At 52.6% G+C, this 22,451-nt stretch overlaps 1 protein-coding gene across 7 annotated transcripts; it reads left to right on the plus strand.

Moving 5' to 3' along the window:
* The first annotated feature begins 656 nt into the window (after nucleotides 1-656).
* On the plus strand, nucleotides 657-17,385 carry Dennd4b (DENN domain containing 4B). 7 transcript variants are annotated; one of them, XM_042681685.1, is made up of 29 exons: nucleotides 657-948; nucleotides 1,871-2,025; nucleotides 2,796-3,135; nucleotides 3,671-3,923; nucleotides 4,397-4,466; nucleotides 4,659-4,828; nucleotides 4,903-5,147; nucleotides 5,537-5,603; nucleotides 6,221-6,279; nucleotides 6,462-6,606; nucleotides 6,871-7,046; nucleotides 7,186-7,286; nucleotides 8,489-8,704; nucleotides 9,211-9,356; nucleotides 9,617-9,756; nucleotides 9,862-9,988; nucleotides 10,538-10,744; nucleotides 11,028-11,156; nucleotides 12,599-12,839; nucleotides 13,054-13,221; nucleotides 13,451-13,839; nucleotides 13,967-14,089; nucleotides 14,274-14,443; nucleotides 14,526-14,667; nucleotides 14,844-15,080; nucleotides 15,874-16,000; nucleotides 16,090-16,255; nucleotides 16,343-16,407; nucleotides 16,501-17,385. In XM_042681685.1, exons 2-29 carry the CDS (start codon nucleotides 2,016-2,018, stop codon nucleotides 16,644-16,646), a joined length of 4,575 nt encoding a protein of 1,524 aa, XP_042537619.1. In that variant the 5' UTR covers nucleotides 657-948; nucleotides 1,871-2,015; the 3' UTR covers nucleotides 16,647-17,385. The 7 variants fall into 7 exon arrangements, with proteins under 7 accessions (XP_042537619.1, XP_042537621.1, XP_042537622.1 ...); XM_042681686.1 differs by lacking the exon at nucleotides 657-948 and adding an exon at nucleotides 2,117-2,181 and having other exon boundaries at nucleotides 1,242-2,025; XM_042681687.1 differs by lacking the exon at nucleotides 1,871-2,025.
* The last annotated feature ends 5,066 nt before the right edge of the window (nucleotides 17,386-22,451 follow it).

Raw genomic sequence — 22,451 nt, forward strand, 5'->3', positions numbered from 1 at the left:
TAGGTTAGGAACCCAGGACCCCCATACAAGCTAGGTAGGCCACCTGAACTTTGCCCCCAACAGGCAAACCATATTGAGAAAATAATTGCTCTCTGTATTGGTTTGCCAGCCCTTTGGTGGTCTGGGCCTCTCCTGTCTTTTCCTTATGCAGCATAATGAGGAGTTCTCTCCCCCCCAGTCACCACCATACATACAAACTACTCTGCACCATATCCACATTCCTGGCCTCTTCCTCCTTAGGAAAAAAAATCTTGTTTTTTCAGGGAAGAGAACTGAGAATTTTGGTTCTTGTCACTTTGGAAGTCGGGAGCCATTTGGCTCTCCCCTTTTCGGCCTTCAGGGCCTTCGCCTACATTTAAGCATGCAGGCCACATCTGATCGCAGGACGCCAGGGCCACCTGAGGTCAGTGAGCGTCCAGCAGCATCTGCTGGGTGATGGGAAGCCGCCTGGTGCAGGGGGCCCTCCTAGCCGCCAGGGGTCGCGCTGCAGGCGGCCGGGCGCTGGGCAGGCACTAGCCAGGGTCACGGCCGCCGGCCGAGGAGGGGGGGGGGTAGCGGTGGCGGCGCCCGCGGCCCGGGAAGGGGGGGGGGGGACAGGGGGAGTGAAGAAAGCGGGGCGCGCGGAGGAGCGCGGGGGGCCCCCAGCGCCGCAGGAGCCGGGAGAACCGCGCAGCCCGAGCTAGCGGCGCGCCAGCACTGTCCCCGCGTGGCGCAGCGCGCCGGGGACGCTGGGACCGCCCAGATCTCCCTCCACGGCACACGGAGCCCCGGTGTCCTCGGCCGCCTCTTCTCCCTTCACTCGCTGCCAGGGCAGGAGCGGCGCCCAAGTCGGGTGCGCCATGTCGGGGGCCGGGTAGCCCCGCCGCCCGCCGCCCGCCGGCCCGCCAGCGTACCTTCCGAGCCACCCGCCAGCGGGCCGGCCGGCCGGGGGAGTCGCGGGGCAGGCAGGTAGGGGCCGGGCCGGGCGGGGCGGCGGGCTGGGAGGGTGGGAGGGCGCTCCTGCGGGGCGGGCGGGGGGGAGGATGGGGGCCACCCTGTCCCCAGCTGTGTCTCCAGCGCTGCACATCTGGTTCCGCTTCCTCTCTCCCGGGGAAGTGAAAGTGGAGGGGAGGGCGCAGCTCGCGGTGCCGGACACCCCGCGCCCCTCCTGCTCCCGCGGGCGCCGAGCTCCCCTCCCTCCCGCGCGGGTCACGCGGCGGCCGGCGCTGCTGCCGTCACGTCCTCAGCCGCCCGCGCGCCTGCTTCCCTCTGCCCTCCCGGTCCTGCTCAGCCTCCTCCCCTTCGGCGCACCCTCTGCCCCAGCCCCAACTTCCCGTAGCCCGGCATGTGGACATTGGGACGTGGAGTGGCTTTGCTTTCCCCAGGGAGAAAGGGGTGCCCTCTGTAGGACTTGTCCCGGCTGGAGGAAGGGAGGCCTGGCCCAGCTTCAGCGCACCGGGGCCAGCCAGTCTCCCCTCGGATGGTTCCACCTAACGGCCTCTGCCTGCTGCCTTGGGCACAGAGCTCCCATTGCCCTGCAGTGGAGGAGGGAGGGGGCTGCGCCCCGGAGTTAAATCAGGAGGCTGACGCTCACTCCTGGCTTCACCTCCCAGACTTGGAGGCTAAATTTAGCTCGTGTTGGGATGTGTGTGCTCAGAAGCCAGGTTGAGGAGAGCTCCAGGAGATTCCTTGGCTCCCTGTTCTCTGGGGAAGGGAAGGAGGTTAAGTAGACCACATACATCCTGTGGCCATTCCAACCCTCCTTTGCTTTGCTCAGAGCCCGTTGGCCTGGGGTTCCGCTTGGCCCGATGCTCCCCCCACCACCGTCACCACACACACACACCCATAGGCTGACTTCTGCTGAGCTGCAGCTTCCCCTCCACTGTTTCAGGAAGTATAACCTCCCTTTCCCTCTGAGGCACCCCCCAGCCTATCGGCCCCTGCCACCAGGCACCCACCAAGCTCCATCCCAGCTTCTGCACCCTGGGGTGCCCCAGGACTGTTGCCGCTCCGCTCCTTCTCCCTGGGGTCAGGCCATGGAGGCAGGTGAGAAAGGTCACCGAGAGGCGTGTGGGGGCTGATTCTGTCTTGGAGCTCCGTGGAATAGGGCATGAGTGGCTGAAACTATCTCCCACAGCCACTGAGCACCTAACTGGAGATACCTAAGGATCGGAGGTGGCAGAGCACTGGTTGTTTGGCCAGGTTGGTTGAATTAAGCTAGGAAAAAGGACAGGAGACATTAAAGCTTGGCGTTTTCAACCCTTTTCAAGTTTTCAAGTCCCAGAAATTTGTGGGGTTCAATAAAAACTTAGATGTGGACTCTTTAAGAGCATTAGTTGGATCAGAAAGCTCTTCTCATGTCATAACTAGGACAGAAAGGCCAGAAAACTTTAAAAAGTCTTAAGATTTGTATGATGTTGTGGCTAGGATAAATGTTAATCATTTCAGGCCATTATAAAGAAATGCTGTGATCTCTGTCATGTTGTAACTGTTGTGGGAGTTAGAAAGGGTGAACCTTTGAAAGGAATAGGTGAGCATCTCAATATATCAGAGCCCAGGTTAGCTGTGTGTGGTGAAGTGGCATCAGGGTTCTTTGGGGAGGGGGCCTATATCACTAAGTGGAAGGGGCCTGGTCTCTCTTAAGTTGCTGTGAGAGCCTGGTGTGTTGCAGGTGGCAGAGTTGAGGATTGGCTAATGATCACTTATCCCACCTTTCCTTAGGAGGACTAGGAAGGGTGGTGGTGGTGGTGGTGAATGGTTGCCATGGCAACCCCTAGCTATCCTTGCTCCATCTCTTTCTCAATTGACCATTCCAGATGCAGTGAGTGAGGGGGGGGCCATGGCGGAGGAGCGGCCCCCCCGGCTGGTGGATTATTTCGTGGTAGCTGGGCTTGCAGGGAACGGAGCACCCATCCCTGAGGAAACGTGGGTTCCAGAACCCAGTGGGCCCTTGCGCTCTCCCCGGCCAGCTGAGCCCATCACAGATGTTGCAGTCATCGCTAGGGCACTGGGCGAGGAGGTGCCTCAGGGCTACACATGCATCCAGACTTCTGCTGGGGGCCACCCCTTGGAACTCAGTGCCGGACTCCTGGGGGGAACTCAACCTGTCATCTGCTACCGCAGGGGCCGTGACAAGCCCCCCCTCGTTGAACTGGGGTGTGTGCCCCTAACTATGCTGCCACCAGGGGAGGTTGGGAGGAGGGACTCTGGGAGAGCTTTGAAGAGGTAGAGGTAGGGTTGTGGGAGTGGGAACTGATGGTACTAGGGGCTAGCAAGGGGGCACTGATGGTGTCCTCTCAGACTATTGTTCATATGTCAATGCTACTACTTCCTAGTCCGCTGGTCTTGGGCAGGTTATAGAGCCTCTCTCAGGGCATGTTTCCTCATCTGCAAAATGGGAATAGTAACTCTTTATAAGATGGTTCAGAAGATGAAGTGAGAGCTCTCATATGAGGACCTTAGCACCGAGCACATGAGTGTGAGCCATGTGGGAGACATGGAGGATTTTTAATGACCAAGAAGTACAGCCAAGGGCGAAAGGAAGCGCGGGATGATAGAGTTGAGCAAGGAGTAGGTCCTAGTGCCAGGATATAACCAGATTTAGGTTAAAGGCAAGGCAGGTTTAGGAGATCTGGCAGGATTGGGGTCATTCTTCTTTTCTCTTAATGCCTCTTCTGCTCTCTGTGCCAAGGGTGTTATATGAGGGGAAGGAACGTCCCAAGCCTGGCTTCCAAGTCCTTGACACGACACCCTACAGCCACTCAGCCAACTTGGCCCCTCCAGGCCCTGGGCATCCCCGCACCTACCTCACTTACCGGCGGGCAGCAGAGGGGGCAGGGCTGCATGCCTTGGGCATCACTGACCTCTGCCTGGTGCTGCCCAGTAAAGGCGAGGGCACGCCTCATACTTACTGCCGGTTACCCCGCAACCTCAATCCTGGCATGGTAAGTTGAGCTGGGGGCTGGAAGCCGAAGACTTAGGTCATCGATGTCAGGGTGTAGACACTGGGCTCAAAGGGCATTCTGGGGGCTGGGAAGGTGGCTCAGTGATAGAGTGCTTGCCTTACATGCATGAGGCTCTGGGTTCGATTCCTCAGCACCACATAAGCGGAAAAAAAAAAAAAAAGCCGGAAGTGGCGCTGTGGCTCAAGTGGTAGAGCACTAGCCTTGAGCTGAAGAGCTGAGGGGCAGCGCTCAGGCCTAGAGTTCAGGCCCCACGGTGGACAAAAAGGGCATTCTGGAACCAGAGGCCTCTGATACTAGGGGCAAGCCTGAGGGGTGATTCAGTTTAGAGGAGATTGGGATTAGGGGTACCCCTGGAGACCCAAGACCACTTGGGGTGGCAGAAAGTACCATCAAGGACCTAGAAACCTTTGTCAGCTTATGTGTCTGCTTGTCTCTTGCCATTTCTGGGGCAGTGGGGCCCAGCAGTGTACCTGTGCTTCAAGGTGGGCCTGGCCAAGGCCAACACGCTGGCATATGAGGCAGGTGAGCGGCCCTTTGTCCCTCTTGTCCCTTGACCCTCCCTGTGTCTCTGCCCTGATGCCTTTCGGCTGGTATTTCAGTCTCCAGTTTACTTCCCCTTGCCAGTTGGCCCTTCTTTGGGATCCCTTGGTTTCTTTCCCTGGAGTCTGATGGATTCCCCCCCCTTTTGGGTACTCCCCACTCTGCTGGGTGCAGAGCTGCTGGGCCGCTACCCGGAGGAAGACAATGAGGCGTTCCCGCTGCCCGAGTCAGTGCCCGTCTTCTGCCTGCCTATGGGGGCCACTATCGAGTGCTGGCCTGCCCAGACCAAGTACCCGGTGCCCGTCTTCTCCACCTTTGTGCTCACGGGTGCTGCTGGTGATAAGGTGGGTGTGTGGAGTGTGGTAAGGGGTCTGGGCTATGCAGGGCCTGCCTGACTGTCCTTCTTACCCCTGGCCAGGTGTACGGTGCAGCCCTGCAGTTCTACGAGGCGTTCCCCAGGGCCAGACTGTCAGAGCGACAGGCACGGGCACTCGGCCTGCTGAGTGCCGTGGAGCGGGGCCGGGCACTGGGGGGCCGAGCTGTGCGTAGTCGGCGTGCCATTGCTGTGTTGTCCCGGTGGCCTGCCTTCCCAGCCTTCCGAGCCTTCCTCACCTTCCTTTATCGCTACTCCGTCTCAGGCCCCCACCGCCTGCCCTTGGAAGCGTGAGCACAGCTCCTCTGACACTGGGAAGGAGTTACGAAGCATTAAGGAGTCAGGCCTGGAGAGATGGGATAGATCAGGGAGGAGATCAGGGGTTAGGATGGGCATAGGGCTGCAGTATGTGGTTGTACATTGTGAGCCCACTGGAAAAATGTCACTGGCTGGCAGTGAGTGGATCCAGCCTGAAATCTAGTGTATTCTTGGTAGAACTGTGGATGCCCAGAGCGAATCTCTCGCTGTGTGATGGAGGCTCTGGTGGCTAGCACAAGTGTGGAAGTGGAGTTCCAGGAGAAATGAGATTCTTGTGCATATGAGGAGATAAGAACTCGTAGTGGAGGCAAGAAAGGAATAAGCTGGAGTATCTGCCTCACCTGTTTCCCTCCCTTCCCAGGCACATCTCCCACTTCATTCACAACGTCCCATTCCCTTCCCCACAGAGACCCCGCATCCTAGTGCAGGTAAGAACTGAGACTGCGGGCTGGGAAGGTGGCTTTTAGTGGTAGTGGTAGTGCTTGCCTAGCACACATGAAACCCTGGGTTCGATTCCTCAGTACCACATAAGCAGAAAAAGCCACAAGTGGATCTGTGGCTCAAGTGGTAGAGTGCTAACCTTGAGCAAAAGAAGCTTAAGGACAGTGCACAGGCCCTGAGTTCAAGCCCCAGGACTGGGGGGGGGGGGGGGGGGGAGGGAAGAAGACTGGCACTCTATAGCCTGGGAATGTGCTTAATGATAGAGTGCTTGCCTGGCATGCATGAGACCCTGGGTTCAATTCCTCAGTGTCACATAAACAAAAAACGAATGAAAAAAAAAAAAAAAGAATTGCTGGGTGTGGTGGCTTACGCCTATAACCCTGGCAGGAAAGGCCATGAGACTCTTATCTCCAATAAACCATTCAGAAAACCAGAAGTGGTGCTGTGGCTCAAGTGGTAGAGTCTTGAGCTGAAGGGCTCAAGGCCCAGAGTTCAATCTCCAGACTGATCAAACAAACAAAACTGAGACTGAGGCTGCATAGGTGGAAGGAGGGGAGTGGGCAGTGGTAGCCATTACCTACCTGTGGTTCTTCTGTCCTTGCAGATGTCTCCCTATGACAACCTGCTCCTGTGTCAGCCTGTGTCCTCACCCCTACCCCTCAGGTATGTGCCCAAGTTGGGGGTGGGGCCCTTTGATGCTACAGCATGTAGTAGGCACTAGGCAGCTGTTGAGGTTGCAGCTGTTGAGGTCTCTGCAGCCTGGCCAGGTGGTGTCTGTGCCCAGTGTCTGGGGAAGAGTCTCCAGTCTCCTGGTGACCCTGTCCCCACCCCCGCATTGCCCGCAGTGGTGCCAGTTTCTTGCAGCTGCTGCAGAGCCTGGGCCCTGAGCTGGCTGTCACACTGCTGCTGGCTGTGCTCACAGAGCACAAACTGCTGGTCCACTCACTGCGGCCGGACCTGCTCACCAGTGTCTGTGAGGCCCTTGTCTCGGTGAGTACCACTCTGCCCCGTTCACTTCCCCAGAGCCACTCTTCTTTCTGATGCTCCTTCGTCCATTTCTGCACTCTTTCCCCTTACTCTGCCTTCCTTGGGAAGGATCCTCAGGCCCTCTCCCTGAGTACAGCCTTCAGGTACAGGTGTTCTTCGAAGTTGGGCTCCAAAGCTTCTCAACAGGCACCACTGCCCCAAGGCCAATGTGCTCTCTCTTCCCTCTACCCCTGACTCCATACCCGTTCTCATTCCCTGGTGCCTCAGATGATCTTCCCGCTGCACTGGCAGTGTCCCTACATTCCACTTTGCCCGCTGGTGCTGGCAGATGTGCTGAGCGCCCCCGTGCCCTTCATTGTGGGTATCCACTCCAGTTACTTTGATCTGCATGACCCACCTGCGGATGTCATCTGTGTCGACCTTGACACCAACACGCTCTTCCAGTAAGAGGCTGGGTCTCAGCAGGGGGATATGGGAGGTGAGCTGTGTGGGGTGCCATTGGCTCAAGAGGAGCTTTAGGTAAAAAGTGGGGGAGGCTTTAAAGAAATCCCACTAACCTTTCTCCTTATGCTTATCTCTCAGGACAGAGGAAAAAAAGCCCCTCTCCCCTCGGACCCTGCCCCGCAGACCCTATAAAGTTCTGCTGGCCACACTGACAAATCTCTATCAGCAGCTGGACCAGAGTGAGAAGCCTGGGTGGGAGCGGGAAGCCAGGGTGGGAGTGGAAAGCCAAAGTTATTGGCTTCAAACTGCCAGTTGGGGGAGGTCTGTAGGGAGCTAGGTATTCTTTTTTTTTTTTTTTTTTTTTGTCGAGCGTGGGGGCTTGAACTCTGGGCCTGGGCGCTGTCCCTCAGCTCTTCAGCTCAAGGCGAGCGCTCTACCACTTGAGCTACAGCGCCACTTCCGGTTTTCTGGTGGTTTATTGGAGATAGGAGTCTCACGGTCTCTCCTGCCCGGGCTGGCTTTGAACCGCGATCCTCAGATCTCAGCCTCCTGAGTAGCTAGGATTACAGGTGTGAGCCACCAGCGCCCGGCTAAGCTAGGTATTCTTTAAGGGGGCTAGAGGAATTAGGATTAGGAAGTAAGGGGGTTCCAATTCCTTATTTTATTTTATTTTTATTTATTTATATTTTTGGGTCCGGTCGTGGGGCCTGAACTCCGGGCCTGGGCACTGTCCCTCAGCTCTTCAGCTCAAGGCTAGCGCTCTACCACTTGAGCCACAGCACCACTTCCGGCTTTTTTCTTTTTGCTTATATGGTGCTGAGGAATCGAACCCAGGGCCTCAGGCATGCAAGGCAAGTGCTCTACTACTGAGCCACCTTCCCAGCCCCTCCTTTTTTTTTTTTTTTTGCTTATGTGGTGCTGAGGAATGGAACCCAGGGCCTCATGCATGCAAGGCAAGCGCTCTACCACTGAGCCACCTTCCCAGCCCCCCCTCCATTTTTTTTATTTTTGTGCCAGTCCTGTTGCTTGAACAGGCCTGGGCACTGTCCCTGAACTCAAAGCTGGCACTACCACTTGAGTCACAGCTCCACTTTGGGCTTTTTGGAGGTTAATTGGAGAAAGTCTCATGGACTTTTCTTGCCCGGGCTTCAAACCATGATCCTCAAATCTCAGCCTCCTGAGTAGCTAGGATTATTAGGTGTGACCCACTGGTGCCTGGCTCCAATTCTGATTGAAGCTAGAGGAAGAGGGAGACAGCATTCCTGAGCATGTCCTGAAATGAGAGCTTGTCAGTGGAGGGTTTGAAACTATTGCTGTAAGGTAATTTTTTTGGCCATGGTGGGTGTAAGGTTTGTCAGAGGCGGAGATGTCAGTGTGAAAAGTAGGGGTGTAGCAAGCACTGTAGGTGCCATCTCTGACTCTTAAGGACATTGGTCCCCAGCTTATACTGGACCGGAGGAGGAGACATCTCTGGAATTCCTGCTGACAGACTACGAGGCAGTGTGTGGTCGCCGGGCCCGCCTGGAGCGGGAAGTCCAGGGAGCCTTCCTGCGCTTCATGGCCTGTCTGCTCAAGGGCTACAGAGACTTCCTGCGTCCCCTCACCCAGGCCCCCTCTGAGGGGGCTCGTGATGTTGACAACCTCTTCTACCTTCAGGGTAAAGAGGTCCTGTCTCTGCTCAGAAAGGGTATCATGGGATGGGGGGGGGGGGTGGCCGGGTCAGGAGCTGGGCAGTTGGGAGGCCACTTGGTTGTTTATTCCTTCACTCAGTAAATGATTTCATGGGTACCTGCCTTGAGTCATCTATTCTCCTGGTCTTGGAGAGAGCAAAGGCACAAAGAGGAGCCAGATGTGATTCTGCTCTCTGGGACCCCTGGGATAGGGTAGACATAGTGACCCCTGTGGTGAGTGGTCCCCATGGGCAAAGTGTTGGAGAGCCCCTCTTCTCTGGCAGTGGGGCAGACAGACAAAAGAAAGGGACTCCCTGGAAGTTGATCTGGTCCCTCAGTCTGTTTGGTAATTGTGTCAGAGAGGCCAAAGAAAAGAAAGCTTTGACAGCCAGGGGTCCTGAGCAGGTAGGAGACGATGTCAGGGTATAGGGAGAGGTGGTTATGGTAGAAAGCTCTGTTTACCTGCCCCCCTTTTGTCTTTCTACCTCCTCAGGTTTCCTCAAGTCTCGTGAACGCTCCAGCCATAAGCTGTACTCTCAGCTGCTGCACACACAGATGTTCTCACAGTTCATTGAGGAATGTTCTTTTGGCTCTGCTCGACATGCTGCCCTTGAATTCTTTGACTCTTGTGTTGATAAGGTATTATGATCCCTTCTCTTAGCACCGATTGGCCTTTTCTTTCCTCCTGGTTGTCTCTGTCACAGATGTGCATCTCAGCTGTGATCATGATGATACTACCTGGGCTTGGATTCATGCATTCCTACCCTCCACCCCCTAGCTATGTCTTCAGGACTACTTCCCTATGGATATGCTTTCCCAGGAGATGCCATCTTCTGGGTATCCAAGCTCTGTTCCATGCCCACTCTCTTAATGCTTATTCTCTTGCCATCCTGTTCCAGGTCCACCCAGAGCAGGAGAAGCCTGAGCCGACAGCCTTAGTGGAGCTGGAAGAGCTATCTGGAAGTGAGCTCACTGTCTTTATCACACCCCCTGAGGAGCCCCCAGTACCAGAGGGTGGGGAATCTACTCCCCAGTACTGGTGAGAGCCTCTCTTTCCCTCATGTATTTCAAAGCCCCTTGGGCTGAACCAGCCTGTTTGCCTGGTCCTGTGTTGACTGCTCTGATGTTGCCTCTGTCTTTCCAGTTACGATGGGTTCCCAGAGCTGCGTGCTGAGCTGTTTGAGTCTCCTCAAGAGCAGACAGGGGCCCTGCCTGTGCCAGGCCCATCCCGTAGCACTCCCAGCAGTCCTGCCCCTCGCCGTACCAAACAGGTAAACCAGCAAGTGGGCCCCACAGGGGAACCTGGCTCATGCCAAGGGCTGTTCCTTCAGTGTTACCTGTCAAATAAGGATAACAATGATATTTAACCTATAAGGGTGCTAGGAGGTTTATATAAGCGGGGCAAATAAAAAGCACTATACAAACATTATTTAGGTTTTTTGGTTTTTTTGGGTCCAGTCACTGAGGAATCGAATCCAGGGCCTCTTGCATGCAAGGCAAGCGCTCTACCACTGAGCCACCTTCCCAGCCCCACATTATTTCGTTTTGATGTTATTCTCCTCCTCCTCCTCTTCCACCTGTTCCTCCTCTCCGTCCACCTCCTCCTCTTCCTCCTCATCTCCTGAGCACTTTAGTAATCCAGGAGCTGGCTGCATTTTCCAGGGTACCTGCCCATACTCAAGGGCCAGGCCTTTCTTCCTGAGACTCCAAGAAGGGTCACAGCCTGTGCAGTACCAAGGGAAGGTGCTGCTTCGCTCAATCACATTTTAAGTCCTGCCCTGGCATTGCATTCACTTTGTCCTATCCCTTGACTCACCTAGGAGATGAAGGTTGCACAGCGGATGGCACAGAAGTCAGCAACTGTGCCGGAGCTTTGGGCTCGGTGCCTGCTGGGGCACTGCTATGGGCTGTGGTTCCTGTGTCTGCCAGCCTATGTGCGGTCTGCACCCTCCCGGGTGCGGGCCCTACACACAGCCTACCACGTACTGCGTGAGATGGAGAGCCGAAAGGTGGTGCTCCCTGATGAGGTAGGCAACTATTTACCTACATGGTCTTGCCCAACCCCCAGTCCCAGTGAGGCTTGTGCAGCCTTGGGGCTGAGAAGGAAACTTGATGGGGAGCCCAGAGGCTCCATAAACAATCACTAAGTAAGTGGCCATGTTAAGGGGATTAGGGAGAGATGAGGGCAGCAGGAAGGAGCTGCCAGGGACTAGCAAGATTAGGGAAAATGAGAGGTTGGGGGAGGGTGCAGACTTGAAGATTTTGGTGGGGAATGGATCTCTTCTATATCCTGTGCCTCTCTTGGCCCAGGTGTGTTACCGGGTGCTGATGCAGCTCTGCTCACACTATGGGCAGCCTGTGTTGTCTGTACGGGTCATGCTGGAGATGCGGCGGGCAGGCATTGTGCCCAACACTATCACCTATGGTTACTACAACAAGGTACTTAATTTTGGGGAAGAGGTGGATGGCATTTGGTGCCAGGGTGTACATAGGCACAAACCCAGCTACTGTTCTTCCCACTCCTTGGCGATTAGGCCTATGCAATCCAACTAGGTCCTGTAGCCACTGTCACTCAAAACTGTGGCACCTTAGCACTGATTGGAAGTTTTATCAATCCCAATGTTTTATCAATATCAATGGCTTCTTTACTTCTCACGACAGCCCTAAACTAATAAGCTAACAGTATTAGCCAACATATCAGGTGCTGTTCTAAATGTAGTTAAAATTATTTTATTTTCACAATGTTCAATGAGGTAGAACCTCCATCTTATAGATGAGATGAAGTTGCATAGAATTCAAGGTTCTTCAGTGAGCATTAGAGAGTCAGAACATACGCAAAGCTATTCCCATGTTTCTAATTGAGCCTTTTTTTTTTTTTCTTTTTTGACAGTCCTGGGGTTTGAACTAAGGGCCTGGGTACTGTCCTTGAGCTTCTTTTGCTCAAGGGTAGCATTCTACCACTTGAGCCACAGTGCCACTTCTGGCTTTTTCTGTTTATGTGGTATGGAGAAGCCAAACCCAGGGCTTCATGCATGCTAGGCAAACACTCTACCACTGAGCCACATTTCCAGCCCATGAGCCTCTTATCCATGATGCTAAACTGCTTTACATTTTTCAGATAAGAAAACTTAATAACCAAAAACTAAACTGACTTCTTCAGGGCCATTCCATTTATAAATACAAAGTTTGTTTTTTGTTTGTTTGTTTATTTGTTTTTTGCTGGTCATGGAGCCTGAACTCCGGGCCTGGGCACTGTCCCTCAGCTCTTCAGCTCAAGGCTAGTGCTCTACTACTTGAGCCACAGCACCACTTCTGGCTTTTTCTGCTTAAGTGGTGCTGAGGAATTGAACCCAGGGCCTCATGCATGCAAGGCAAGCATTCTACCACTGAGCCTCCTTTCCAGCCCCAATACAAAGTTTTTGTTTTTGTCGGTTGTGGGGTTTGAACTCTGGGCCTGGGCGCTGTCCCTCAGGTCTTCACCTTAAGGTGAGCGCTCTACCACTTGAGTCACAGCACCACTTCCAGTTTTCTGGTGGTTTATTGGAGGTAAGAGTCTCATGGACTTTGCTACCCAGGCTGGCTTTGAACCGCGATCCTCTGATCTCAGCTTCCTGAGTAGTTAGCATTACAGGCGTGAGCCACTGGCGCCTGGCTTTACAAAGTTTTTAACTACAAATTTTCTCCATTATTCCTGGCATTCTCTAGTTCCTCTCAGAGGCAGCTACCAACAACTACTTTTTCTGAACTCTTGTTCCTCACTGAGCCGTCACTACCCAGACAGTCCTAGGCAGGATATCTGGAGGGGAGCATAGTCTCTGGGGCTCCAGGATTGGAGGGAGGCATCAGACTGGGGTCAGAACAGGCTATCCTATAATTGGCAGGCAGTACTGGAAAGCAAGTGGCCATCTGGTACACCAGGTGGGCGTCTGCGCTGGGCCAAGCTCCGAAATGTTGTCCTGGGGGCTGCTCAGTTCCGCCAGCCCTTGAGAGAACGGCAGCAGCAGCAGCAGCAGCAGCAGCAGCAGCAGAAGCAGCAGCAGCAGCAGCAGCAGCAGCAGCAACAGCAGCAGCAGCAGCAACAGAAGGTCACAGCACACCAAGAGGCAGGCAGCTCCCAGACAGGTGGGTGGGGATGAGGCCTCCAGGTTCAGGCAGGGAGAGGTATGGTGAGCTGGAGCTGGCCTAGTGGTTGGCATGGGGCTTCTGGGGATGGGTAAAATGTCCCTGTTTGGTAGCCTTGGAGGAGCTCTGCAAACTCAGACCCATTCAATGAGTTGTTTTGGAATGGAACTAGGTTCTAACTAGCCATTTTAAACCCCTTCTCTGCTTACCACAGAATCTTATCTGGAGCGACTTTCCCCAAACCGCCCCCTTCAGCGCCAAACTACATGGGCTGGGCGAAGTATAAGGGACCCAGCCTCACCCACTGGACGCCTGGTGAAAAGTGGCAGCCTGGGCAGTGCCCGAGGGGCACAGCCCACTGTGGAAGCTGGTGTGGCCCATAGTGAGTGCCCTTTTCTGACCTTCCTTCTGTTCCCAGTCAGCTTTCTTAACCACTTGCCAGTGAAAGTGGGGAAGAACTGGGTGAGGATGGAAGGGTGGCCCTTCGTGGTGAGTACAGCAGACCCAGGGGGAATGTTACCTAGAATGTCACGGTGTGGTTGTGGTGCCAGGCAAGGGGTGGCTGACGTTGAGGCTGGGCTCTATCTTTCCTGATTTTCTTTGTTCTGCAGTGATAGAGGCCTTAGGGGTCCTGGAACCCCGGGGCTCACCTGTGCCCTGGCATGATGGAAGTCTTTCAGATCTGAGCCTGACAGGGGAGGATCCAGCAACTGGAGGAAGCCCAGGAGGCTCAGGCTCAGTCCTGAGTGCTCAGTCCACTGAAGCCTTGGAAGGGCTAAGTGGACGAGGGTCCAAGGCTAGCGGACATCAGGATGAGGCTGGCACCCCCCGACGAGGGCTGGGTGCCCGCCTCCAACAGCTGCTCACTCCTTCCCGCCGTTCTCCTGCCTCTCGCATTCCCCCAGTGGAGCTCCCCCCTGACCTGCCTCCCCCAGCCCGCCGCAGTCCCATGGACAGCCTCCTGAGGCCCCGGGAGCGCCCTGGATCCACTGCCTCTGAGGTAGCCTTAGTGTTGGGAGGCCTGGGGAGGAGCAGCCCCAAAGGGGGCTCTGAGAGTGGCTAAAATCAGCATTCTGGGCAAAGAGAAGTGTAAGGCAGGCTAACTGTGCTTTCTCTTGTAATGGCAGAGCTCAGCCTCTCTGGGCAGTGAGTGGGACCTCTCAGAGTCTTCTCTCAGCAGCCTGAGCCTGCGCCGTTCCTCCGAGCGCCTCAGTGACACTCCTGGACCCTTCCAGCCACCTTCCCTGGAAGTGAGGATAACCCTACCCACAGCTGTGCTGTCACAGACCACATAGTCACCCTGAGGAAAGCAGGGGATGGGGAGGAGATGGAGCCAGGAGGCTTGGCTTGGGTGGAAAGACTGGGGAAGGTACATGGGCTTCAGAGCACCGGAGGCCAAGTTGGGCCTATTTCCTGGGGTCTCCTTGCCTGCAGATTCTGCTGTCTAGCTGCTCCTTGTGCCGTGCCTGTGATTCACTGGTGTACGATGAGGAAATCATGGCTGGCTGGGCACCTGATGACTCTAACCTCAACACAACTTGCCCCTTCTGCGCTTGCCCCTTTGTGCCCCTGCTCAGTGTCCAGACCCTTGATTCCCGACCCAGGTGCCCAAAGCAGGTCAAGTGCTATGGGAGGGACAGGGAAGTGGATGGCCAAGAGCTGACTCCTCCTGCTGTGCCCCTGCAGTGCCTCCAGCCCCAAGCCTACCCCTGCTGGTGCCAGTGACAGCAAAGATGCTCCTGTCCCTGGGGGTCCTGGTCCTGTGCTCAGTGACCGCAGACTCTGCCTTGCTTTGGATGAACCCCAGCTCTGCAATGGGCACATGGGGGTAAGAGCTGGGCCAGATGGGAATAAGGAATAGGAGTGTGCAGGGAGGGGTAAGCGTACCAGGTAGATGGGCCTGGAGGGTAAGAGGCATCTCAGAAGTTTTAGACATGCTGGCTCAGTGGGAGGCAAGGCTGTAGGAATGGGACTTTGTACACACTCTCCCGCTTTGTGTCTTAGGGTGCATCTCGGAGGGTCGAGAGTGGAGCATGGGCATACCTGAGCCCCCTGGTGCTGCGTAAGGAACTAGAGTCACTGGTTGAGAATGAGGGCAGTGAGGTCTTGGCATTGCCTGAACTGCCTGCTGCCCATCCCATCATCTTCTGGAACCTTCTGTGGTATTTCCAACGGCTGCGCCTGCCTAGTATTCTACCGGGCCTGGTGCTGGCCTCCTGTGATGGGCCCCCACCCACTCAGGTCAGTGCCCCCAGGTGGTTCCTGCTTACTGAATGCCTTCCTCTGTGTCTCCCAGCTCTGTCTCTTGGTCCTATCTGTCCTTGACACCAAAAAAGACAAAGCTGAGGAATCTATTGTGGCTGGTTTGACTCCTGAGCCCTAACTTCGCCACTCTGAGCCTCAGTTTAGACGCCTGTAAAGTGGTGCAAGAGTGATCTCACAGAGCTGTGCATAGACACCTTATCCAGTGCCTGGTACTTACAAAATCACTCCTTCATACTTGCTTGTTCATTCTACCAGTATTTATTGAACATCTTTTAGGTTCCAGGACCAATTTTCAGGCACCAGGGATATAGCAGCTTATAAAACAAAATTCTTGCTTTTGGAAGCTTGTATTTTCTTGGGAGACAAGGATTCTTTTCTGTCTCCTTGTGGGGCCTGAACTCTGGGCCTGGGTGCTGTCCCTCAGCTCTTCAGCTCAAGGCTAGCGCTCTACCACTGAGCCAGATTCCTAGCCTCTTTTGTCCGTCATGTGTCTTTAACTCTGGGCCTGGGCACTGTCCCTGAGCCCTTCAACTCAGGGCGAGCGCTCTACCACTTGAGCCACAGGGCCATCTCTGCTTTTCAGGTGGTTAATTGGAGATAAGAGTCTCACGGACTTTCCTGCCCAGGCTGGCTTTGAACTGTGATCCTCAGATCTCAGTCTCCTAAGTAGCTAGGATTACAAGCATGAGTCACCAGTGCCTGCACCTGACCTTTTTTTTTTTTTTTCCCCTCTGCCTCTCATTCTATGAACCTGTCTCTTCTGTCTCAGCTCCCTCAGGCCCCACCTCCTTGGCTAACTCCTGATCCAGCCTCTGTGCAGGTGCGCCTGCTGTGGGATATCCTGACTCCTGACCCCAACAGCTGCCCACCTCTTTACGTGCTCTGGAGGGTCCACAGTGAGTTTAGTATTTGACCTAGGGGTGGGAGGGTTGAGTCCTACACCTAGAAGACCCAGTGATTTTGACGGTCTTCCTTCCTTTCACAGGCCAGATCCCACAGCGGGTTGTATGGCCAGGCCCAGTACCTGCATGTCTTAGCTTTGCATTATTGGAGTTAGTGCTGCGCCATGTTGGACTCAATGAGGTGCACAAGGCTGTAGGACTCCTGCTGGAAACTCTAGGGCCCCCTCCCACTGGCCTGCACCTACAGAGGTAGAGTGTTCCATCTGGATGGGTCCTGACCTGTCCTGTGCTTCCCACATCTCTTCTCTCATCCACACCCTTTTGTATCTATTACAGAGGCATCTACCGAGAGATCTTATTCCTGACAATGGCTGCTCTGGGGAAGGACCATGTGGACATAGGTGAGGGAGCAAGACAGTGGGGTGAGTGTAGGGATATGGAACTAAGTGTGAGAGGCTGGGGTCCTAATACATCCCCTTGACCTTCTTCCCTAGTGGCCTTCGACAAGAAGTACAAGTCTGCCTTCAACAAGCTGGCCAATAGCATGGGCAAGGAGGAGCTGAGGCAGCGGCGGGCACAGATGCCTACTCCCAAGGCCATTGACTGCCGAAAATGTTTTGGGGCACCTCTGGAATGCTAAAGACCCTTAAGCTTTCCCTCTCCAGCTTTGGGTGGGGAGGGAGAAAGAATATTAGAGACAACCTGCTTCCCTTCATAGAAGAGCTGGGAACAGGCTAGGAAGCCTGTTCAGCCATAGGCTCCAAATGGAAGCAGCAGGAAGATGGACCCGCTGTTACCAAAAGTCAGAATTCCCCTATCTCCAACCTGCCCAATATGTCCATGATGATGTTGGGGAGAGCTGGGGGAGTTGGCACAACTCTGTTCTTCCCCTGTCCTAATGCAGGAACTCCTCTCCAGGGTACCCACAGATATGTGGTCTGGTCATCTTAGCAGTTTTTGTTTTAAAAAACAACCAGAAAGATACAGAGCTAATGAGCCTTTGCCCTGAATGGGAGGAAGGGATCTCATTCCCCACCAATGATGGTTCCTCTTCTCTGTGGCACTGCTGAGAGAGTCCCAAGGCTCTCCATACCTTTCTACCTTAGTATTTGTAGTTTAAGTTATTTATTCTGGAACCACAGCCCCCTAGGTTAATGAGATTCTTATGGAGAGTAAGAAAGAGAAGGGAAATGGGGTACTGTGGCTTGCAGCTCCTTGAATGGAGAACTAGAGGAGTGCCACGCTCCCCTTAGGAAGAACTGGTGCCTCCTTTACTCCTGATCCTTCCGGTCCACCCAGGGCCCTGACTGTGCAATAAGGATTGTTACCTGCAAAGTTTTGTTGGATGTAAATATAGTAAAAGCTGCTTCTGTCTTTTTCTTTCTGCCTCTTATTCCTTGAGTCTGGGATAATATTTGGGGACACCTCTCATTTTCTTTCGGCTGCACATCCCCATCTTTCTATCTTTTAAAGTCTTCAGGTATATCCACCTTTTCTTGGTCATGTCTGGTACTGGTCCCTTGGAGTATAAGGAGTTCTTGGAGTAGAAGGGTGAATCTGATGCCAGTTATGGCAGTGCCAGTCTACGTGGCACTTCCAGCCCTCCCACACAATCACCCCCTTGTCCCTCATCTGTACCCTACACAAAGGCTTCATTCTCTGGGGGCCCTGAGCTCATCTTTGCCTTATTTCCTCTGCCAGTATCCCCCCTACCCAGCTCAGCTTCTCCAGTACCTTCACAGGGGTGAGAACCCTCTCTCCAGTAGTTGGTGTTGGCAGTTATCATGTATCCTGGGGTCCTGCAGTCATCCTGCCTTCCTTAGTTGCTCTAACTGCAGGCAGTTCTCCTTCAGATAGGGTCTCAGCCAGGGGACAGCACTGGGAAGAAAGGAACAAAGAATAAGGAGCTCCCTGTGTGTGAACATAATTTTTCTAATCTCCTTGGCCAGTCAGGGTTTTTTTTTCTCCTATATAATGAGATAAACATAAGAAACAACTTTTAACAAAGCTACAAAACCAATTACCAAAGGGAATTAACTAACAAAGCAGAAGTGCCTTGGGAAAGAAGGGCAGGAGTATCAGTGGAGGAAATGACTTACATAAATTTGTTAGTGTAGATTTCTGGGTGGTGGTGAACAGTGGATGAAGGGAAAGAACTATTTCTGAATGAATGCTGTGACCTTCAAATCAGAGGAACTTTCTCATCCTTTCTTCAGCATGGTAGGATGCTTTTCCAGTATATTAAAGGCTCTGAAAGGAACCAAGAAGCTTAGGAAATGCAGTCTGCCCTGCTTGGTAGGGGATGTCTTCCTAAGAGGGGAACCCCCATAAAAAAACCTCAAGATTCTGGTCAGACCCCACTCACCAAAAAAAAAAAAAATTTGTTTTGGTAATGCTGGGGATTGAACCTTAGACTTTATGCATGCTATAGCTCAGGTTGTAGATGGCATTCTTCCCTAACCTCCCCCCCCCCCCCTTTTTTTTTTTTTTTTGCCTATTTTGGGACATGAACCTGATCAGGGCCATGTGTTTGTGTGGCTTTCTTGCTCACAGCTGGCATTTTACCACTTGAGCCACATACCTCCAGCCACCCCCCCACACACACTTTTTTTTTTGGAGGGGCAACCCTGAGACTTGAATTCAAGGTCTGGGTGCTGTCCATCAGCTTTTTATTTAGTTCAAAGCTAGAGCTCTATCACTTGAGCCACAGCTTCACTTAGAGTTTTCTGTTGATTAATTGGAGATAAGAATCGCATGGAGGGGGCAGGGAAGGTGGCTCAGTGGTAGAGTGCTTGCCTTGCATGCATAAGGCCCTGGGTTCGAATCCTCAGCACCACATAAGCAGAAAAAGCCAGAAGTGGCACTGTGGCTCAAGTGGTAAAGCACTAGCCTTGAGCTGAAGAGCTGAGGGACAGCACCCAGGCCCAGAGTTCTGGCCCCATGACTAGCAAAAAAAAAAAAAAAAAGGGCTGGGAAGGTGGCTCAGTGGTAGAGCGCTTGCCTTGCACGCATGAGGCCCTGGGTTCGATTCCTCAGCACCACATAAGCAAAAAGCCAGAAGTGGCGCTGTGGCTCAGGTGGTAGAGTGCTAGCCTTGAGCTGAAGAGCTGAGGGACAGCACCCAGGCCCAGAGTTCAGGCCCCACAACCAGACCCCCCCCAAAAAAAGAATCGCATAGACTTTCCTGCTCAGAGAAGGTTGAACCAGTGATCCTCAGATCTCAGTCTCTTGAGTAGCTAGGATTATAGGCAAGAGCCATCAGCACCCAGCTCCAGCCCTCCACCCCCCCCTTTTTTTTTTTTTTTGCTGATTAATTTAAGATGGCATCTCATGGACTTTTATGCCTAGTCTGGCTTCAAATCTGAATCCTTCGAGTCTCAGTCTCAGTCTCAGATTACAGGCAGGAGCCAGCAGCCTGGACTTGGATCCGCCCTCTTGAAATAAGTTTCTATTGGGTGTAGTAGCTCAGCCTTGCGCTGAACTATAGGAAGGAAATTTTAGGGCTCAATCCTTACCCCGGTATCCAGTCTTACTGGTCTAGAGCACCCTTTGGCTCACAAGCAATAATAAATGCTCATGGTTCTCACTTTTGGGCTTCCTTCTAAAGAAAGTCACATGAGAAAATTACAGACAAAATTCCTTAACTACATGTGCTAGTTGTTCATGCCTATAATCCTAGCTATTCAGTATGCTGAGGTCTGAGGATCAAGGTTCACAGTCAGCTTGGACATACAAATCCAACAGACTTATCTCTAACCAACAAGAAGCTAGAACCCAGCTGTGAATAAAAAAGTCAAATGGGAGGAAGAAGACCTAAGTTCAAGCCCCTGGGTATCAACATCCCCCTACCCACAAACTCATCTGAAATTTCCAATAGCTAAGTATTATTCAACTGATGTCTGTCATGGAGCTCTGGGGAAGGTACTATTTTCAGGTTTGTATTGTGTTTCATGTTTTCTCCAAGCTTTGAAGGAACCTTGAACTGATGATAGGCAAAGCAGTAACTAAGGAATGTACAGGGGCTGGGAATGTGGCTTAGTGGTAGAGTATTTGCCTAGCATGCATGAAACCTTGGATTCAATTCTTCAGTACCACATAAACAGAAAAAGCCAGAATTGGGGCTGGGGAGGTGGCTCAGTGGTAGAGTGCTTGCCTTGCATGCATGAGGCCCTGGGTTCGATTCCCCAGCACCACATAAGCAAAAAGAAAAAAGCGGGAAGTAGTGCTGTGGCTCAAGTGGTAGAGCACTAGCCTTGAGCTGAAGAGCTGAGGGACAGTGCCCAGGCCCAGAGTTCAGGCCCCACGACCGGACCCCCCCAAAAAAAAAAGAAAAAAAAAAGAAAAAGCCAGAATTGGGGTTAGGAAGGTAGCTCAGTGGTAGAGTGCTTGCCTTGCATGCATGAGGCCTGGGTTCGATTCCTCAGCACCACATAAGCAAAAAGAAAAAAGCTGGAAGTGGTGCTGTGGCTCAAGTGGTAGAGCATTAGCCTTGAGCCGAAGAGCTGAGGGACAGCACCCAGGCCCAGAGTTCAGGCCCCAGGACCAGACCCCCCTCCCAAAAAAAAAAAAAAAAAAAAGAGAAAGCCAGAAGTGACACTGACAATGGGAAAAGCAAGGAATATCATAAAGTTACTGTTTTATGTTTATTACATGCTTACTATGAGCTGGGTGCCAGTGGTTCATGACTGTAATCTGAGCTACTCAGGAGAATGAGATGAAAGGATTGCAGTTTGAAGCAGAGCAGAAAAGTATGTGAGACTTTTTATCTTCAATTACATACCAAAAAAGCTGGAAGTGGAGCTGTGACTCAAGTGGTAGAACACTAGCTTTGAGCCAAAAAGTTCAAGGACAGCACCCAGGCCCTGAGTTCAAGCCCTAGGACCATTTTATTTTATTTTATTAATTTCTTTACACATAACTGAAAGTGATGTTACAGTACATAAGTTATTTACAACTGTGCAGCAATGTGTTGTAAATGATCTAGAAGGCAGCAAAAGTACATTGTGAATGTATATAAAACTGTACAGCGTTTGCAGATAACACTCTTTTTTTTTGGGTCTGGCCATGGGGCCTGAACTCTAGGCCTGGGCGCTATCCCTCAGTTCTTCAGCCCAAGGCTAGCACTCTACCACTTGAGCCGCAGCGCCACTTCTGGCTTTTTTCTTATGTGGTGCTGAGGAATCGAACCCAGGACCTTGAGCATGCAAGGCAAGTGCTCTACCACTAGAGCCACCTTCTCAGCCTCAGATACACTCTTTATAGGACTATTGGCTCTGTAGTGTTTCAAGTTACTTCTCAGAAAGAGAAACAAAATGCCCAAGATTAAAGGAAAAAATATACAAACCACGTGGATTTGATTCCATTAAAAACACTATTGGAGAGTCCAGGCTGTGTCCCTCTTCGGCTGGGCAGGTGGCAGCCGGCCCTGGCAGGAACCAGCACCCCAGTGCCTAGGACCATTTTAAAAACAATGCTTACTGTATCTTTTGAAAAGTTTATTTATTTATTTATTTATTTTTTTGGGTCCGGTCGTGGGGCCTGAACTCTGGGCCTGGGCACTGTCCCTCAGCTCTTCAGCTCAAGGCTAGCTCTCTACCACTTGAGCCACAGCGCCACTTCCAGCTTTTTTCTTTTTGCTTATGTTCGAACCCAGGACCTCAGGCATGCAAGGCAAGTGCTCTACCACTGAGCCACCTTCCCAGCCCCAGTTCATTTATTTATTTATGCATGCTAGAACTCAAGAGCCTTGAACTCTAAGTTGCCTTTTTTTTTTCCCTTAAGGCTGGCTTTCTACAACTTGAACTACACCCCCTATTTCAGGCTTCTTGCTGGTTAATTGGAGATGAGTCTCATACTTTTCTTCTTTGGGTTGAACCAGCCTCTTGAGTAGCTGGGATTAGAGGTATGAACACCAGCTCCTGGCTTCCATGAGTGTTTTAAATGCACTATTTTATAGACCTCACAATTATCCTACAGGCTAGATACCATTATTCCCATCTTACAAATGAGAATCTTACACTGTGTGAGGCATAGACTAAGATATAGATACAGGAGTGAAGAATGTCTGAATCCAATAAAGCTTGCAAAGTCACTTGGTATATGATGGGACAGACATATAATCTCATCAGCTGGGGGGAGGGGGGGAAAGGGGGGGGAGGCTTTCTGCCAGTATCAATAATTAAGTATGACCCATGAACGTTATAAACATATAAACATCTAAATGGCCCCTGGAAGTAAAAAGGTTTCCTACCCCTGGGAGGTTAAGTAATTTGTATCTATATCACATAACTGGTAAATGGCTAAGATTCACTCAAGCACCTAATTCCAGACCATGTTCCTTACCTGGATAGTAATACTATATTATCATGGAAAACAGGTTGTTTTACTAGTGTGGGGTGTGTGTATGTGTGTGTGTGTGCACATGTGTGTATGTGTGTGTGTGCAT

Source organism: Dipodomys spectabilis, unplaced genomic scaffold, assembly GCF_019054845.1.
Source record: "Dipodomys spectabilis isolate Male_0828 unplaced genomic scaffold, ASM1905484v1 ptg000069l, whole genome shotgun sequence".
NCBI lineage: Eukaryota > Metazoa > Chordata > Mammalia > Rodentia > Heteromyidae > Dipodomys > Dipodomys spectabilis.

Bases quoted from the DNA above. Each gene is read 5' to 3' on its own strand.
- Dennd4b (XM_042681682.1), top strand. From the start codon at position 1,788: ATGCTCCCCCCACCACCGTCACCACACACACACACCCATAGGCTGACT. The intron at 15,081-15,873 runs GTCAGTGCCCCC...CTTCTGTCTCAG, and splicing joins ATGGGCCCCCACCCACTCAG to CTCCCTCAGGCCCCACCTCC. The intron at 16,001-16,089 runs GTGAGTTTAGTA...TTCCTTTCACAG, and splicing joins CGTGCTCTGGAGGGTCCACA to GCCAGATCCCACAGCGGGTT.